Source organism: Cajanus cajan, chromosome 10, assembly GCF_000230855.2.
Source record: "Cajanus cajan strain Asha chromosome 10, NIPB_CcT2T_4, whole genome shotgun sequence".
In the NCBI taxonomy this organism is placed as follows: Eukaryota; Viridiplantae; Streptophyta; class Magnoliopsida; order Fabales; family Fabaceae; genus Cajanus; species Cajanus cajan.
The window spans coordinates 43878104-43897836 of record NC_138526.1 but is presented as its reverse complement, the minus strand read 5'-3'; the positions used below and the strand labels follow the sequence as shown (position 1 = coordinate 43897836).

Genomic DNA, 19733 nt, shown 5'->3' with positions numbered 1-19733 from the left:
ACTCATCTCCAAAATCAGGCATACCAACAAACATTCAACAAGAATCAAGGTACATATAGCACCATAATCTATTAGGATCAAGTTCTAGCTTCTTTATCTCTAGAATCCAAGAAAACAAAGGAGAAGGAAGAAAAATATGAGCTCCGCACAACACTATAACCACTGATTTTTAGCTATACAACTTTGAATCACCACTTCGCTAGTTAACCATGAATCTCTACACCCTCAGGGGGTTAGGGAGAAGAAGGAAGAATCTCAAGATCTAAAGTCTCTCTGTTTAACTTCTTTCTAAAATTCTAGAGTTATAAACTTATGAAGTTTATTATTTAGGATTCGCTTTATATATCTCAGCCTTTCTAGGTCAACTCTCACACACTTAAGTTATATCCTTTATAACTTAAGTTTAGAAAGCATGGTGTTACAATGTACGTTCACAGTCTCCAACAAAAATTAATTACTATATATTTTTAACAATAGATACATCTTATCAATACTATGGTTACAAAAAAATATATATACACCTCCCTTTTTAATAGCTATCCCTTCTAAAAAAAACACTTTTTAATAGATATTCCTTATTTTTCTATTTTTCAAGAAAAAATAAAATAGTTTTAATTTATTTCCTTTTTAAATAAAGTTTATTTTAAAAAGTTATCTTCTTCCTTTACTCTATTTTCCTTTACTCATTTTCTTTTGTTACTCTATTGACCACTCTCTATTCACTCTTCATACGATTAATTTCTTTTTCTTTTAATTTCTTCATTTTTTTCCTTCAAGCAATCAAGACAATCTCTCACCGATCTTTATTATTTTAAAAAAACATTTACATTCTTAATGTCAACATTTTTTAAACCGTAATTTTTCACCTCTTTTTTAATATTAAATATAATGGGTTACAAGATTATAATTTTCTTAAAACATCGATTTCAAAAGTATGATCCATTGATTTTATAATAAATTATTGATTATGAATAATATATTTTTTTATGATTTTGATTTTGAAATTATGGTTTAATTCTTATAAAAAAAATTTCTGATTTTTATTCTTTTAAAAAATGTCTTCAAAAGAGAAAAATACAATTCCAAAAAAATTATTTCTCTCTTTAAAAAAAAATTGAACTCTTGCAGAAAATATTTTCTACAAGCAACAAATACACTTATGGAATGTACTTTCCACAAAAGCAAATATATTTATTTATTATTAATTTAAAATTATATATCATATTTTTGAAACAAATGTCTATAAATTAAAATGATATAATTCAAAAAGTATTTAATGTATTTAAATATATTTATCTATCGTTAATTTTAATTATAATAAAATTTATATATTTAAAAATAAGTTAAATTAATCTATGGATCCTTATAACTTTATCAAAATTTTAATTAAGTTTCTGCAATAAAATCCTTTTCGTTTCCTTTTCTGGTTTAGTCTTGCGGGTTACGCAGTGCAAATATGAACCTAAAATAGATATATATTGACCAAATTAAAATGTGAGCCTCTACAGATGAACTATTTAAATTGCAGCAAGAGTCTAAATAAGCGGGTAAGCTCAAATATAAACCTGATAAGAAACTTTACTCATGTAACATGTTTCTCTGTAGCAAATGAAATTCAGGATTTAGAAACTTTTTAAAAATAAAATAGAAAATATGAAAGTAAAAGACTACAGTATAATAAAAAGAAGTTTATTGTCATATCACAATACAAATCAGAATAAATGAAAGGGTTTATAAGAATATTAATATGTAATAAATTAATTATAATTTTTTAATTATGAAAGTTTGTTAGATTAAAAACATGATGATTTTGATTTTAAGTCCAATTCTTGATACACAGAATTAGAATTTAGACTCAAACAAGCAACAAAATCAACACACTTTTTCTCATAATTGAACATTCCAATTGTAAGGCAACAATTGTTGAATACTCACCACAATATTGGAAACATACGTGTGTCTACTGTCACAAATATTTTCCACGATTGATAATGCATTAGATGAGTCTCATAGACACAAAACATTTGAATGTCCAAAGCCTATTAGCCAAGTGCAATCCAAAAAACAACGCAACTAAAATCAACTTTAACCACAGTTAATTATATAAAATTACGTTCATCTAAAATATTTAAATCAACGTTGATCCGAACACACTCAGAAAAAAAAAAAAAAACTGATAAAACAATACAGACCTGCAAATATTATTTTTTGGGTCATTTAATTTAGTAAAATAAAAATGAAAAATAAAAGAAAGTTAAAAAAAAAAATCTTCCTCTCATTTAATTATATAATAATTAGAAAAAAAAACTTCCTCTCATAATCTTCCTTTCCAATTCCAACAGACAGGGGTGTTCAAATTGCTAAACTAAACTAAACTAGAAGAAAACTAAACTAAATTATAATAAATAGTTCACTAAACTAAATTGAACTAAAATAAATATTGACTAAACTAAACTAAACTATTATCTAGATTAGTGCACTATAGTTCTAAGAGTTTGAACTAAACTATAATATCAATTAAATTAAATTATTATTAATTATAAACTAAATTGAACTACATTAAAAAATAAATTTAAAATCAACATTTTTAAATTGAGTTACCAAATCGTTGATATTAATTATAAATTACAGATTTAAAAATAGAGAGACCAAAAGTGTAAATTTGATATTATAAATGAATCATAAGTGTAATTTAACTAATTAAATATATTTCTAAAATATATTTTACTTTAATATAATTAATATTTTAGTTTGTTTATGGCACAAGATCAATGTTTTTATAATAAATAAATATCTTTAAATATAAAAAAATCTTATTTTAGATTTACAATGAACAATTTCATCCGTGATGTAAAATTAATTTTAAATATGAATAAATTCTTAAAAGAACTATTAAAAACTATTTTATATTTTTTTATATTTTCAAAATATTAAATAAAAAATACTTCAAATCTTAAAATTACAAAAAAATTAATAAATTTTTTCATTTACCAAACAAGATAATTAATTAAAATAAATAAATAAAACTAAAATTAAAGAAATTTTAATTATCACTTTATTGTTTTTGAAATTTATGTAGATGGTATAAAATAAGAACTTAATTAAAATATATTAAAATATTTGTTTTACTTCTTTATTCAATCATAATCGTTATATACAGTCATTTTATACATTTATAATAATTATTTTTTAATTATATTTAGAGTATTTTTAATTACTCAATATTTTAAATTTTTATAATAACAGTGAAAAAAAAAACTCAACAAAGTCATATTTGATACACATAAAGCCACCTCATTTCTAAATCTTGTACAAATTTCGCTCGACAATAAAAAATAAAAAACTTTCCAAATTCTCTTTTAACATTCTCTTATTAATTTTCATATACACTAAACAGTCCAACTAACGAGTGCTTTAAGAATAATGGTTAAAAAAACTAAAAAATGTAAAGAAAAAAAATGAAATATCATGGGGAAAATATATTAGTAATTTTTTCTTTAATTTTTCACTTTTGATTTTTTAATCAATAGCTTAAAGATACATGTTAAAACTATTTTTATTAAATAAAATATTATTAAATTTTAATATAATTTTAAGTTATTGAATGTGTTTATTTTTTATTTAATCTTTTTCATGGTTAAAAAAGTTAAAAAGATTTATCAAAAAATAATGTAGATAGTAACCTTGCACGTTCTGCATCTTGCATATCGTAAGCGCTTGTGTCATCTAATTATTATTTAGGATCAAAATTTGAGCAGGTACAAGTCAAAAGGGGAACATAAATTAAAATAATCTTATGTACCAGAAAATTAAAATAATTCTATCTGGCACGTTCTGCAACTATACGGAACGTGGTAGTCTGCGTGAATCAGTGCTTTTATTTAGTTTTAGTGAACTGAACTATTAATTTTAATAGTTTAACTTTATAAACTATACTAAAAATAATAGTTTAGTTTAAATTATTAAAAAATAATTTTGTTTATTTTAATTTAGTTATTTAAAAAGTTTAGTTTTAAATAATTTTGTGAAATGCAACCGTGGAATAATATAATACTCCAAGACGACAAAGAAGGAACGCAGTAGGAAGAGACAAGTGTGAAGTGACTGTAGGTAGCGACCGGGAGAGCATTGACGACTGGCGTAGACTTTGGCGACGACTTGATACCACACAAAAATGCATGCATGTAATGTAATAATGGTCGCAGATTTTTGCAATAATCACTGATAAGGACGCTTTTCGTGTTATTTTAACTTATTGGTTGAACACTGAGAAGCGATGGAGTTGAATTTGGACTATGGCACCTAAAGTGGGGTTGGAATACTAGACATTACTAGTTATAAGTTATAAGTGTGTAGCATTGGATTTCAAAAGTCATAGGAACAAGTGGATGTTGTATTAGATATGAGAAGTGATGAGATTGTGTTGTTGTTGTTGTTCTCATTTCTTGTATGTTGTTCCGCTAGAGATACTTTGAACGCTGGCGAAAAGATAACTGATGAGGAGGGGAACCTGAACCTTGTTTCAGCGAACCTCACATTTGAGCTTGGCTTTTTTTCTTTAAGTGAGAAAAGATACTTGGGGATATGGTATCATGGGTGGAAAATGAAACAAAAAACAGTGGTATGGGTTGCGAATAGAGAGAAGGGTGTTTTAGATTCCAGCGGAGTTTTTGAAATGGCAGAGGATGGAAATCTGGTGGTGGAAGGCAAAGGTGCATCAGGGAGGAGTAATTATTGGTCCTCTCAACTTGAAGCCTCCTCGTCCACAAACAGAACAGTGAGGCTCCTAGATTCAGGGAACCTGGTACTCATGGACCACGATAGAAAGTTGTTGTGGCAGAGCTTCCTGAACCCAACAGACACCTTTCTCCCTGGCATGAAAATGGATACGACTTTAGCGTTGACTTCATGGAGAGACGCCACTGACCCAGCACCTGGGGACTTCACCTTTAAGCTCTCTCGTGCTCAAAACTTCCAAGTGGAAAAGAAATCTCAACTTTACTGGGCATTTGATCGACTCGACACAGAAACGGTTCCCCCAATGATCTTTCTGTTGTTAGACAACGGCACGAGGGGCAATAGTAGTAATACTTCATTGTACAATAATAGATCAGCGGAAGTGATGAATGGATCGCAATCTTACGACTACAAGAGATCAAGGCTATTAATGAATTATTCTAGCGGGGAGATAGAGTTTCTGAAGTGGAATGAGACATCGTTTGGATGGGATAAGCTCTGGTGGGGGCCAGCTGACAAGTGCGACAAACATAACTATTGCGGGAGCTTTGGAATCTGTAACAAAAATAATGTGGTTCTCTGCAAATGTTTGCCAGGGTTTTGTCCGAAGCATAATGAGAAGGAGGAAGGATTCCGGCTACAAGGGTGTGTCAGAAAATCAACGTCGTGTATTGACAACGATGTCATGTTCCTGAATTTTAGCAGGATAAATGTGGACAGCGAGCCTGATCAGCAATTTAATACACAAACAGAAGCAGAATGCCAATCTTTATGCCATGATAATAGCAAGTGTCCCAGGTCTCAGTGCCAGGCATATTCATTTTCTACGTCTACATATGATCGCGGTTCTTCCTCTACATGCAAGATCTGGACACGAGATTTACCTACTCTTCTCGAGGACTACGATCGTGGTCTTGATCTTTCTGTCCTCGTTAAGAGATCAGATATAGGTAATTAATTCATGTCTTCTTACCACTACCAAAACACTGAATACTCAATTCCTTATTTGGTGAATCAAAAAATAATTAATATACTTTCAACAAATAATTGAAACTTGAAGATAATATAGGCCTTATTGTTCTATTGAATGTATTGAGGATAAAGCAGAAGAAAACATGATTGCCACATCGCTGAATTTTATATATATATATATATAATTGTGCAGAACCCACTGCAAGATCGTGTAAACCTTGCGGCACAAATGTGATTCCTTATCCGCTAAGCACAGGGCCAGACTGTGGTGACCCCATGTACAACAGGTTCAATTGCAACAACTCCACAGGCCACGTTAGATTTATGATACCCGACGGACACTCATACCCAGTTAATAGGATCGATGAAGATACCAGAGTGTTTTACATTCAAACTGATGATTCATATTCCTGTAGTTCCGGAAATCAAAATGCCACACCTGATTTTCCATTTTATGAAAATGCTTGCCTTGAAGATGTTGGAATAGTTAATATGAGTTGGCTACCAGCACCAGAACCTCCCTGCACTAAGCCTATAGACTGCAAGTATTGGCCCCATTCGACATGCACACCATCAAGTCAAGGAGGAACCAGATGCCTTTGTGATCCAACCTTTAAGTGGAATAACTCAACCATCAAGTGCACCCAAGGTTACCATTTTATTATACGTCTCTATAGCACTTTTCTGTTTTTTCTCAATGAATACTATAAAGGTTTGCTAGATCATAAAGATTCAATTTAACTAGCAAGCGTTTCCTTCTTCTGCCAAACGTTGTTGATCAAAGTCCCAAATTCAATTAAGAGCAATCCTTCAAGAGATACTCTTCCGTATGTTTATGATTAGTCTGGTTCTGGATTTTCCAAATTCCTTTCCAACAATGTCATGACTAAAATGTTAAATAAACTGGTGTGTCAATTCAAGGTGCATTGGTAGTACAATTATAATCATGTTTGCCCTCTTGCTTTGTGCATTTTATTTCCTTTCTTATACAGAAGCGCCATCAAACCATTCAACCATCAGACTGCTATTGATATTAACTCTTGGTGGCACGGCTATTCTGGCATGCATAATTGCATTTGCCATTGTGCGAAGAATGAGAAAAAACCATACGCTAGGTGATAATTTTTAGTTTTGCATGTTCAATTAAAAATCTTTTATCTTCACACGTGTTAACTAAGTTATATGTATGTTATGTCCAGATCGGGCAAACACCCGAATTCAGGAGAGCTTGTATGAGAGTGAAAGACATGTGAAAGGTTTGATTGGGTTAGGAAGTTTAGAAGAAAAAGGCATTGAAGGCATTGAAGTACCCTGTTATACTTTTGCAAGCATTCTAGCAGCTACAGATAATTTCTCAGATTCTAACAAGCTTGGGAGAGGAGGTTATGGACCTGTCTATAAGGTGATTGGTTCACTTCATTTATCTTTATTATCAACCTAGCATTGACTCCATCCAAGAATTTCACATAATATATGGATATTTTTATACAGGGAAGGTTTCCTGGAGGTCAATATATAGCTGTAAAGAGGCTTTCAAGTGTTTCTACTCAAGGCTTACAGGAATTCAAGAATGAGGTTATTTTGATTGCAAAACTTCAACATCGGAACCTCGTTAGACTTAGGGGCTATTGCATAAAAGGATATGAAAAAATCTTACTTTATGAATACATGTCCAACAAGAGCTTGGACTCATTTATATTTGGTTAGTTTCAAATATTCCATTACATAACTTCCCTAGAGTGCTCTTTAATTATTAAAATAGTAAATTTACTAACCTTGTTCTTAATTTGAAATGTTAATGTATATCTCGAAAGATCGGACACGAACCTTACTCTTGGATTGGCCAATGCGGTTTGAGATAATTATAGGCATTGCGCGAGGCATGCTCTATCTTCACCAAGATTCCAGGTTGAGAGTGATTCATAGAGACCTGAAAACCAGCAACATTCTTCTAGATGAGGAGATGAATCCAAAGATATCAGACTTTGGCCTAGCTAAAATATTTGGGGGGAAAGAAACTGAAGCAAGTACAGAGAGAGTTGTGGGAACCTAGTAAGTTCACTATGTATATGTGATTGTAGATGTGTTATTGTTGATTTCTCGAGTGTGTTATTTTATACATGCTAGCTACAAATAACAATAATTTTTTGGCAGCGGATATATGGCTCCGGAGTATGCTTTGGATGGACTTTTTTCAATCAAATCCGATGTTTTCAGCTTTGGAGTAGTCTTACTTGAGATTATTAGTGGAAAAAAGAACACGGGATTCTATCAGTCCAAACAAATTTGTAGCCTTTTGGGTTATGTATGTTTCTTCTGTAGCACTTTTTGGTTATGTTATATATATGCATGTTTTTGTGATGTGTTTACTCACCAATAATTTGATTGTATCAGACATGGAAGTTATGGACAGAAAATAAGCTACTGGATTTAATGGAGCCATCGTTTGCTGAAAGTTGCAACGAAAATCAATTCATTAAGTGTGCGCTTATTGGACTCTTGTGCATACAAGATGAACCAGGTGATCGACCCACTATGTCAAATGTTTTGACAATGCTTGATAGCGACACTGCATCCATGCCACTTCCCACGCAGCCAACTTTTTTTGTGAACAAACATCTTTCTAGCTCAGCTTCTTCTTCTAGCAAACCAGAGACAAGCCTGCAATTTGATACCAGTTACCAAGACGGTCGATAGGGCTTCATTGGAGGAGGCTATAGTTAAAATATATATAATATATATTTAATGACAGTTTAATTGTTTACAAAATAATTTAGATATTATTTTGCATTACTTGTGAGTATTGTTTTTAATATTTCTTTTTGATCTAACTTAGTTTCTTTTTAATTGGAATGTGATTCAGTACGGGTATAAATTAAAGTTAATGTTTTATGTTATGTAACATTATATGATATCAAATGAACTCAATATTAATTTTACAGGTGATTTTACAAGTTGATTTTACATGATGTTCAATGCCACTTCACATTGTTTTCGAGTGGTACCAGCTTCCTTTTTTAATCTTCATCAGTATGATTGTAAGTCAATATCAAATATACATGTATCCAATCTTCATCGGATAAATTTGGGCTAGACGTTCCTTCCTCTACAATATAGGATAAAATTCAATTACAATTTGCGTCAAGTCTTCACATTTAAAAAAAAATTATAAGATAGAAAAATATAAAAGTTAATCCTTAAAAGTAATACAAAATACTCTAAATTATTCTAAAATACAATTAAAATATCATTAAACATTTTTCACATATTCTAACTATAGTCTACATCATGGACTATCTGCCTTCTCCATAACTGCTATCAAATTGCAAACTTATTTCCATTTCGTTAGCTGAGACAGAAAAAAGACGCTTGTTCACAAAAAAGGTTGGCTGTGTGGGAATTGGCAAGGTTGTTGTCTCCATGTCAAGCATTGACAAAACATTTGACATAGTGGGTCGATCACCTGGTTCATCTTGTATGCATAAGAGCCCAATAAGTGCACACTTAATGAATTGATTTTCATTGCATGTTCCACCAAGACATGGGTTCATTAAATTCACTAACTTGTTCTCTGTCCATAACTTCCATGCCTGATACAATGTCCATACAAGTAAGTCAACATACAACGAAAGCATACCATAACCCAAAAGTGCAACAGAAGAAACATACATAACCCAAAAGGCTACAAATTTCTTCGCACCGATAGAATCCCGTGTTCCTTTCTCCACTGAGAATCTCAAGTAAGACAACTCCAAAGCTGAAAACATCAGATTTGATTGAAAAATGCCCGTCCAAGGCATACTCTGGAGACATGTATCCACTGTCAAAAAAATTATTGTTATATGAAGCTAGTATGTATAAAATATCAAACTTAGAAAAGTAACAATGATACATTTACAATCATATATACTTAGTATGTCTTGCGAGCACGGATGAATCTTTTGATATCAGTTTTGAGACACTGTATACAAATTATATTCATGAATCAAAGAAAAAATCACATATAATTAGTGAACTTACTAGGTTCCCACCACTCTCTCAGTACTTGCTCCGGTTTCTTTTCCCCCAAATATTTTGGCAAGGCCAAAGTCCGATATCTTTGGATTCATCTCCTCATCTAGAAGAATGTTGCTGGTTTTTAGGTCTCTATGAATCACTCTCAATCTAGAGTCTTGGTGAAGATAGAGCATGCCTCGTGCAATGCCTACAATTATCTCAAATCTCATTGGCCAATCCAGAAGTAGAGTTCCTGAACGATCTTTCAAGATATAAATTTCAAATTAAGAACAAAGTTAGTAAATTTACGGTTGTAATAATTAAAGAGCACTTTAGGTGATGGAATATGCGAGACCAACCAAATATGAATGAGTCCAAGCTCTTGTTTGGCATATATTCATAAAGTAAGATTTTTTCATCTCCTTCTATGCAATAGCCCCTAAGTCTAACGAGGTTTCGATGTTGAAGTTTGGCGATCAAAATAACCTCATTCTTGAATTCCCGTAAGCCTTGAGTTGAAGCACTTGAAAGTCTCTTCACAGCTATATCTTGACCACCAGGAAACCTTCCCTGGTTAAAAATTATGAATTCATCTTGAGAAATAATTCTTGAGTGAGTAATGAAGTGAACCAATTACCTTATACACAGGTCCATAACCTCCTCTTCCAAGCTTATTAGAATCTGAGAAATTATTTGTAGCAGCTAGAATGCTTGCAAAAGTATAACAGGGTACTTCAATACCTTCAATGTCTTTTTCTCCTAAACTACGCAAGCCAATCAAACCTTTCACATGTCTTTCACTCTCGTATAAGCTCTCCTGAATTCGGGTGCTTTCCCGATCTGAACTCAGGAACAAGACATATATTACAAGTGTAGTGATAAAGGACTTTTAATTCATCATGCAAGCAAAACTAAAAATTATTACCAAGCTTGGCTTTTTTCTTTCTCTGCACAATGGAAAATGCTATTATGCATGACACAATAGCCATACCAAGAGTCAATGTAAGAATCAACGGCATTCGTTTGGTTGAATGGTTTCTTGGTGGCTCTTCTGTACAAGAAAGGAAAGAAAATGAAAAAAGTAAGGGCAAATAATAACATTTTACTCATGACATTGTTTCCAAGGAATAATAAAATGCAAACCTTGGGTGCAAGTCATAAATGAGTGATTCCACTTATAGTTTGAATCGCAAAGGCACCTGGTTCCTCCTTGACTTGATGGTGTGCATGTCGAATGGGGCCAATTATTGCAGTCTATAAGCTTACTACATGGAGGTTCTGGTGCTGGTAGCCAACTCATTTTAACTATTCCAACATCTTGAAGGCAATCAGCTACATTAAATGGAAAATTAAGTGTGTCGTTTTGATATATGGAACTACAGGAATAAGAAGCATCAGTTTGAATGTAAAACATTCTGTTATCTTCATCGATCCTAGTAACTGGCTGGGATGTTCCTCCGGGCATCAAGAAGCTAACTTGGCCTGTGGATTTGCTGCAATTGAACTTGTTGTACATGGGGTCACCGCAGTTTGGTGCAGTGCTTAGCGGGTAAGGAATTACATATGTGCCGCAAGGTTCACACCATTTTGCACTTGGTTCTGTACAACAATAATAAAGAAATTGCTAAAATCAAGAGTATCGCTTACATTAATGAGAGATGAATGACTTAAAAGGATATAATTATAAATTACCTATATCTGAAGCCTTGACAAGGATAGACAGATCGAGACCGTGATCATAGTCCTCTAGAAGAGTAGATAAATTTCGTGTCCAGATCTTGCATGTAAAGTCACCACGATCACCATACGTAGACTCATTATATGAATACGCCTGGCACTGAGACTTGGGACACTTGTTAGTAGTGTTAAGGCATAAGGATTGGCACTCTGCTTCTGTTTCTGTATAGAATTCTTGGCCTGGTTCGGCAACTTTCATGTTGGTCAAGTTCAAGAACATGACCTCCGTGTTGTGGATACACGACGTTGATTTTCTGACGCACCCTTGGATTTTGAATTCTCCATCGTCATGAGGATCATGGTTGGGACTGAACCCTGGCAAACATTTGCAGCGAATCTCATTATTTTTGTTACAGATCCCAAAGCTACCACAATAGTCATGTATGTCACACTTGTCAGATGGCCCCGACCAACGCTTATCCCATTGCAACTCTTCCTGGTTCCACTTGAGAAACTGTATCTCCCCGCTAGAATTCATTAACAGCCTTGAATTGGAGTAATTGTAAGGTGGCGATTCGAAGACAGTTTTCTTTGAGATATTGTAGGATATAGTAACCCCGGTGGCTTTCTCCAACAAATTGAAAATTAATAGGGAAATGGCTTCTGTGTCCACGTCAAGTCGATCAAATGCCCAGTAAAGTTTTGACTCTTTTTCCACTACCATGTTTTGAGTACCATCCAGCTTAAAGGTGAAGTCCCCACGTGCTGGGTCAGCGGCGTCTCTCCATGAACTCAACGTTAAATTGGCATCCATTTTCATGCCAGGGAGAAAGGTGTCTGTTGGGTTTCGGAAGCTCTGCCACAACATGTTACTATCATCGTCCATTAGTACGAGGTTCCCTGAATCTAGGAGCACCACTGTTCTGTTTGTGGACGAGGATAGTTCAAGTTGCGAGGACCAGTGATAACTCCCTACTGCACTTTCTACCACCAGATTTCCATCCTCGGAAATTCGAAATACTCCGCTAGAATCTTCAACAGGGTTGTCTCTATTGGCAACCCAAACCACTGTTAGTGGTTCCAACCCATGATACCATATCCCTAAGTATGTCTTTACGCTTAAAGAAAAGAAGCCCAGCTCAAAAGTAAGTTTGGATGAAACAAGGTTTAACGCCGCCGAATGTTGAGTTATTGTCTGGCCAGCGTTCAATGTATCTCTAGCTGAACATAGTTGGGACCAAAAAAGAAGAACGAAGAACAGAACCTCGTCACTTCTCATGTCTAATACAAGATAGCACTTGTTCCTATGACTTTTGAACCACTTGTTTGCTGTCATTGTGGATCACTTATACATTGGTCTTGCGTGAGGTACGTATAAATCGTAAGACTCCTTAGTCCTTGCACATGAAATTTTACAGATTTACTAACTGTGCAATATTATAAATGTTTCTTTAACAAAGGTGGCAAAGACTGAGATGATAAAATATTAATCAGTCTAGAATGAAAGTCATGGACATCTTTTTCCTTGTGCAAGCCCTCCTTGCAACGATGAAATCATTTAAATACATGCACGCGTTTTCACGTCATACTGAGAGGTAATCAATCTTAGGCCCTGGACCTCGGGTTTCGGCCTCGCACAATCAGCCCACTAAGGCCACTACGAGTTGTCTAATCTTAATTTTCTAATAATGATGCTATTGACCAAATGAATGATATTGTTGCCACAGAATTGAAAAGGAGAATGTTTTTTAAATAATTAATTTTAAAAAAATAATTGTTTAAAAATATTTTTTTTTAGATTTAAACAAACAAATTAATTCAATATCTCTTTATCTTTCTCTTTATCGATAGTTATATTAAGGATTAAATATATTTTTAGTTAAATTGATGATTTTAATTTTGGTATCTTTAAAATATTTTCTTTATTTTCTATCCTTCTAAAATTTGTAAACATTATTTTTTATTTTTATATGATTAAATTTTGATTTTGATTTCTGTAAAAAAAAATTGTTTTCATTCCTCTAAAATCTAAACTAATTATTTTTAGTTCTTAATGATTATTTTAGAATGGATAAATAAAATTTATTTTAAGGACCTATAAATTTTTTTAAAGGTGTTAAATATCAATATCATATCAATAATAATTGTAAATAACACTTAAGATGATTACTTAACTTTTTAATAAATAAAAACTAATTAAAAATAATCACATAAAAATAGGAACTAGAAATAATAGTTTTGATTTTATAAGGATAAAAAATAAAGAAATTTTTTTATAGAAACTAAAATCAAAACTTGTTAATTTTATGAATACTAAAAATATATTTAAACCTTATATTAATTACTTCTTCATCATTTATTCTTATCTCTTTTTAGTTGTAGAGACATTTTGAATGTCTAAATGCTTTTTTCTTAAAGAGTCGTATATTGTTTTATATTTAGAAAGAAAATAAATAAAAAAGGATAAATAAATAGATATAATAGGAACAAAATGATTTGGGTACGTTTTATATGTCATTTGATGGTTTAAAAAAATATATATATATTGGTATAGTATTATGATATAATAGAGATAGATAAAAATAGGTATAAAATGATTTGGAAACGTTTTATTCGTCTTGAGGTTGAGTTTTGTAAATATAAAAAAATGATGATTAACAAAAGAGATATCACTAAAGATGACAAGTCAAGTTCTTCCCATAAAAATTAGTTATTAGAGAAATCATAAAATAAGTAGGTTAAGATATTTTAGTTGTAAATTTGATTTTTTTTCATTCTTCAAATATATAAAATTATTATTTTTAGTTTCTACTATTATGTAATTATTTTTAACTATTTTTTTATTAAAAGATTAAGTAATCATCTCAAATATTATCTATTATTACCATATCATTGGACGAGACGTCTAAAAATTTTATAGATCTTCAAAACAAATATTGTTAATCTACTTGAAAATAATTATTAGTGATGAAAAAAATAGTAACTTTACATTTTAGAAGATGAAAATTATAGAAAAATTATTTTATATTGACCAACATTAAAATTTGTTTATTTTACAAAAATCAAAAAATAATTTTATAAAATTTAAAATAATGAAAACAAAATCACCGACCAAAAATCAAAACTTGAATAATTTACACATGAACTAAAGACTAAAATAAAATAAATAAACACATATTTAAAGAGTCGGTAAATATAATTTTTTTTTATATCTATATAACTTGTTTCAAAATTTGGGTCATACCTTGTCCTGGCCTATGGCTAACAGGCCCAAAATTTTTTTAATAAATTATATGATTGTGAGTTAAATTATTTTATATTATTTTAAAATAAAATTATTTCTTATATATATTTTCACTAAATATAAAATTTTGATATGATTATAAATTTCTATTATTTTTATTTTTTATGCATTATATTCATAAAAGAGTAAAATATGTTTTTGATTTTTATAAAAAAAATATTTTTTATAAGTAAAATAATAGATAAAAAAATGACTCTCCTAAAATTATTGGAAAAGGAGTCAATAGCATGCTTAAATCTTCAAATCAAACACTATTATCTATTTAGTAGTTAGTCGAAGTTCAATCATGCGTAATTTGACTTAGGACTTTACTTGTTAAACTGAAGATCAATAGAAGTTCATTAAGAGAATTTCACCTCATGCACTAAGGGATCTCTTTAAGTAGGTATATCTATCAAAATAGTATTTTAATAGTAGTATAGAGTGTCAAACTCACGTCATGAGGGATAAAAACTCATATTGAATCACCAAACTATTTGTATCAACCCACGATGACCTCTATAAATTTTTTTAAGTTTGATTTTAGTTCTTCAAAAAATTTATCTTATATGTTTTGATCCTTCTAATTTGGAGATGCACCTTAGGTCCTCAAAGTTATTTATATATATCATTTTAAAATAAATGATAGTATAAAAGTAAATTAAATAAAAATATAATATATTACTTTTAGATTATTTGTTAGCATTATATTATCAGTTTAATATAATATAACATCTAATTTTTAATTAAATTATGTATTTATTTTTATGCTATAATATTTTAAAATATTTATATATAAAAAATTATTCTAACAAGTTATTGGTTTAAATAATATTAAATTTGATCCCTTTAAACAAGTTATGGATATAACTAACCAGATGAATCATCAACAAATCTCATAAAGAATTCGTATTATTTTACTTAAAGTATATTTATTAATTTGTTTCGGAATGAGGAAAAAGACAAGGAACGGCCATGAAAGGGTTAGTTCCTGGAGTTAATATTCTATAACAATCTCCTTTGTCAACCATTATCATTGTTCTATCTAATTAGTGTCAAAAATCAAGACATTTTTTATGAGTGATGAAAATGTTGATTGTTGGGTGGGCTCTACCTCATGCCCGCCCCACAACAAATAAAAAACAAAAAGAAGTTTGAAAACTGAAAACAACAAAAAGGAAAATAATAATAATAAAAGTCTAGTGTCAAAGAAAATAGCGCACGAGAAGAGAAAAATATGTCGAGACTTTGACTTGTGACTTGTGAGATGAGTAATTTCCTTTCATCATGCTGTTAGATGGTAAATATTAAATGTTATTTGAGTATATTCTTACAAATAGATGGTGAATATTTAATGTCATGGGAGTTAGATATTATTAGGTATTTTTTGACACTATTATGATTTTTATTAGTTTTTATATGACATAATTGAATTTTAGTAATTGATTGTTATACATTAAAAAATTTAAATACGTGTTACATAAATATTAGCAGAGATTGTAGATTCCGGGTCTACATAATAATTTTTTCATTGAAAACTTAAAAGATTCGTGCAATTCTTTTTTAAAAATACTTAAATGATTTGAACATTAAATCACTATAATAAGATCTAATTATCAGTATTTAGACTTTTTACTTGATTTGATCTTTTTCTACCATTTCTCTCATAAGAGATTTATTGTGTAAAACAATGTGATGCAATTTGTTTAATTGTAAGAACTAAATTTATATTTATATTTATATTTATTTTTTCAAACTCTTGCCATTGTTATATATGCATTGTCTTTTTTATATATACAATTTAACAATAAACAATTTTTTACTGTTTATTTTTCTATTTTAGTTTGATTTTGATACGATGAGAGTTACATAAAATAACTTCATAAAAAATTATTGTATAATAAATTATTTAAGAATTTTTATTTTCATTTTTTTTTATAAAAACTAGAAAAGAGTAAAAAAAATATAAAATAGAAAATACAAATTAGTTATTTATAAATATTTTTTATTCAATTTTTATTTTCACTCCTCCAATTGTCTTCTTCAAGCTCCGCCAAGTGTTGAGGATCAAAATTAATATTTTTAACCAATGATATATTTCAAAAAAATATATATATTAAAATTAAATATATAAATAATAATTAAAGAGATAAAAAGTTAAAGAAATTTCTAAATTCAAAGAAAACTTGAACAGAATGTACTATCACATAAAGAATAAGTTAATCCCAAACGTGTGGTTCAGCGGTAGGGGTTGATCAACCTACTATTATAATTTTTTTTATTACATGCGACTTTTCCTGCGAATTTTTATGAAAAATTCGTAGGAAACGTTGTTCCTGTAACTTTTTCTGTGAAATTTTATATGCAGGTAATACTTTCGTGGATAATATATTTTTGCGAATTTAAAAATTCGCAGGAAATTTTTCTGCGGAATTTCTTGCGAAAAAAATTCGCAGGAAAGTTTCTTGCAAAAAAAAATTTGCAGGAAAGTTTTCCTGCAAAAAAAATTTCGCAGGAAAGTTTTCTGCGAATTTTTTTGCAAGAAATTTTGCAGAAATATTTTTACAAAAAAAATTAAAGAAATTACTATAAATTCTATCAATAATTTTTCAACTTTCAAATGCTCACAATGAATTCATCCGAAACATTTGTTTCCATGCCTCCAACATGTGATACATAATCTTTTAAATTATAAGATTGTAGATTATAAGCTTAATACCCAACCATACAAATCAACTTGTAAGTTAAGTGTTGCCCCAACTTATATACTCTTTAATTGTTTTATTTTCAATCGATGTGGGACTTGAAGTTTTTTTAAAATATTAAACTTATAAATTTAAATATTTTTTTTCCTGCAAATTAAAATTTGTAGGAAAATCCGCAGAAAAAGTTACTTACAAAATTTTTCTACCAATTTAGTAAACATTACTTGCGAATTTATTTTTGCAAGAAAATCTGCAAAAAATAAAATAAAATTCTTACAATATTTTTTGCAAATTTTTACCATGGAAAAAAATTTCTATGATTATTAAAATTGTAACAAAATTTGTAAGAAATATCTGTAAATTATTTTTTGCAAATAAATTGCAAAAAATTTCTGCGAATATTTTTTTACAGGAAAATTCGTAAAAAATTTCTGCGAATATTTTTTTCAAGAAAATTTGCAAAAAATTTCTGCGAATATTTTTTTGCAGGAAAATTCGCAATAAAATGACACTTTTCTAGTAATAACCCTTAAGCAAGGTCAGAGGTTCGAATTCTGCCTTGTGTATGCAGTCGCGTTAAATCTTGAGACTAGTTATTCCACTCTTTGAGGTTCCTCCAATGTAACGAGGAGATTAGACACTGCTATTCACAATAGATATTCATGAAACAAACAAAAAAAAAACCATAAAGAATAAGCAGGTAAATAAAAGTTAAAATAAGACGTAAATCTGCGAACATTATTGCATGGAAGGGTCAATGGTATTGCGAGGGTTAATGGTATCCGAGTCAATGAGTCTTCGTCAAAGTCTACGCCAATTCGTCGGAACTTTCCCAGTGGTTAATTACTCGTTAGTCGTTGCCTACTTCAGTTATTCTTTATATTCCAATATTATATTAAACCTTAAATATATTTTTAATTTGATAATAGTATATTTTATTTTACATTAAATATGTCTAAAATTAATTCTATTGCACTTAAAATGATAAGAATATGTTTGATATATATTTGATTATCAGTAAGTGAAAATTAATATAAAGTTATTGAGTGATGTAATTCTTAGTAAAAATTACACCAATGTCATTATATCACTCTATGTGGTGGGGAATATAATTGAATGATGAATCATTAATTGAATGGGTACATCACCATTTATTTTTATATATTCTTTTGATAAGAAATTGTCTTCTCTTTTGAATTTTTTTTTTTTTTTGAAACGGAGGAACAAACGCCCCATCAAATGCAATTAAAAACAACGAGAAAAAACAATAAAACTTGCATAAGTCTTAATAGCTAAATAAAATAAAAAACAAAAACAAAAACAAAATCATAAATTTACAAATATTCAATAAGAGACAATCGATAAATTAAAAGATCTACCACCTGATTCGCCTCGCGAAACACTTGAGAACATCATCAAATGAGTGCCTTCATCAGCAAACAACTGTATATATAGTAGACCAAAACAAAATAAGGATGCTAGGTAACACACTCATTTTGCAGCAGAGTATTGTAATGTCATTGTTATTATATTCATTATTATTCTTGAAAAAATTATATAATAATAAGATACAATTTTATTGATAATTGGAATTAATGAGAGTATTGTAATGTCTCAATATTTTTTAATTGTTTGTGTAATACTTATTGTATTTGGTGTGTTAATGGTTGTACTACATGATATTTTATATGATATTTTATTTAATTTTTTGTTGATTAAAATCTTATACATATCAAATTTTTTCGTGAATAACTCTTTTTAAGATGCTTAATCGCTTTTAGAATTAATATGTTCTTAAAAATCCAAATAAAACATTTTAGCATATTTTTTTTTTTTCACATTTTCTAATAAATCTCTTAGAAAGTCTCAAATTGTTATTTAAATTCTTAATGTAACACGATTTAGATTCAATGTCTCAATAGTTATACTCTACAACACATCACAAAATGACTCTTCACTTAAATCTTCATTGACTAAAACCTTTTACCATTCTGAATCTTTCATGAGTAACCCTTTTTTAGATGTTTAGTCACTTTTAGAATCAACAAGTGTATCTACAACCAAATCAAGAATTTTCAACGTGTTTTATTTTAACTTGCACAATTTCTTATAAACTTTAAAAAAAATTGTCCAACCTTAAATTGATTTAAGTCAAAGACACTTAAATATGAGGTTTTTAAGGGGATACAACGAGATAGATCATGGGCTGATTTTACTCTCCCCATCCCCACTATAAAAGGTAGGACAGGTTCAAATTTAAATTTTAAAGAGTTAAATTTATATTTTTAAAACTCATCTCCGTTGGATATTATTGAGTTTGGATAAACTTATGAGAACCCATTATATTTATTTCATATTTTTAA

General features: G+C 29.8%; 2 protein-coding genes across 4 annotated transcripts; one reads left to right on the top strand and one right to left on the bottom strand.

The window, feature by feature from the left end:
* The first annotated feature begins 4126 nt into the window (after positions 1–4126).
* On the top strand, positions 4127–8655 carry LOC109817025 (G-type lectin S-receptor-like serine/threonine-protein kinase At4g03230). The gene is made up of 8 exons (XM_020382221.3): positions 4127–5687; positions 5903–6358; positions 6702–6824; positions 6909–7111; positions 7201–7411; positions 7524–7761; positions 7864–8014; positions 8104–8655. The coding sequence occupies exons 1-8, from the start codon at positions 4403–4405 to the stop codon at positions 8404–8406; spliced, it is 2970 nt and encodes a 989-aa protein (XP_020237810.2). The 5' UTR covers positions 4127–4402; the 3' UTR covers positions 8407–8655.
* Positions 8656–8810: 155 nt separating this feature from the next.
* On the bottom strand, positions 8811–12823 carry LOC109817037 (G-type lectin S-receptor-like serine/threonine-protein kinase At4g03230). 3 transcript variants are annotated; one of them, XM_029275154.2, is made up of 8 exons: positions 11398–12819; positions 10849–11304; positions 10631–10756; positions 10343–10545; positions 10065–10275; positions 9730–9958; positions 9379–9529; positions 8811–9299 (listed from the first exon to the last, which is right to left on the bottom strand). In XM_029275154.2, the coding sequence occupies exons 1-8, from the start codon at positions 12716–12718 to the stop codon at positions 9003–9005; spliced, it is 2994 nt and encodes a 997-aa protein (XP_029130987.2). In that variant the 5' UTR covers positions 12719–12819; the 3' UTR covers positions 8811–9002. The 3 variants fall into 3 exon arrangements, with proteins under 3 accessions (XP_029130987.2, XP_029130986.2, XP_029130988.2); XM_029275153.2 differs by having other exon boundaries at positions 9730–9967; positions 11398–12817; XM_029275155.2 differs by having other exon boundaries at positions 9127–9299; positions 9410–9529; positions 9730–9967; positions 11398–12823.
* Positions 12824–19733: the final 6910 nt, after the last annotated feature.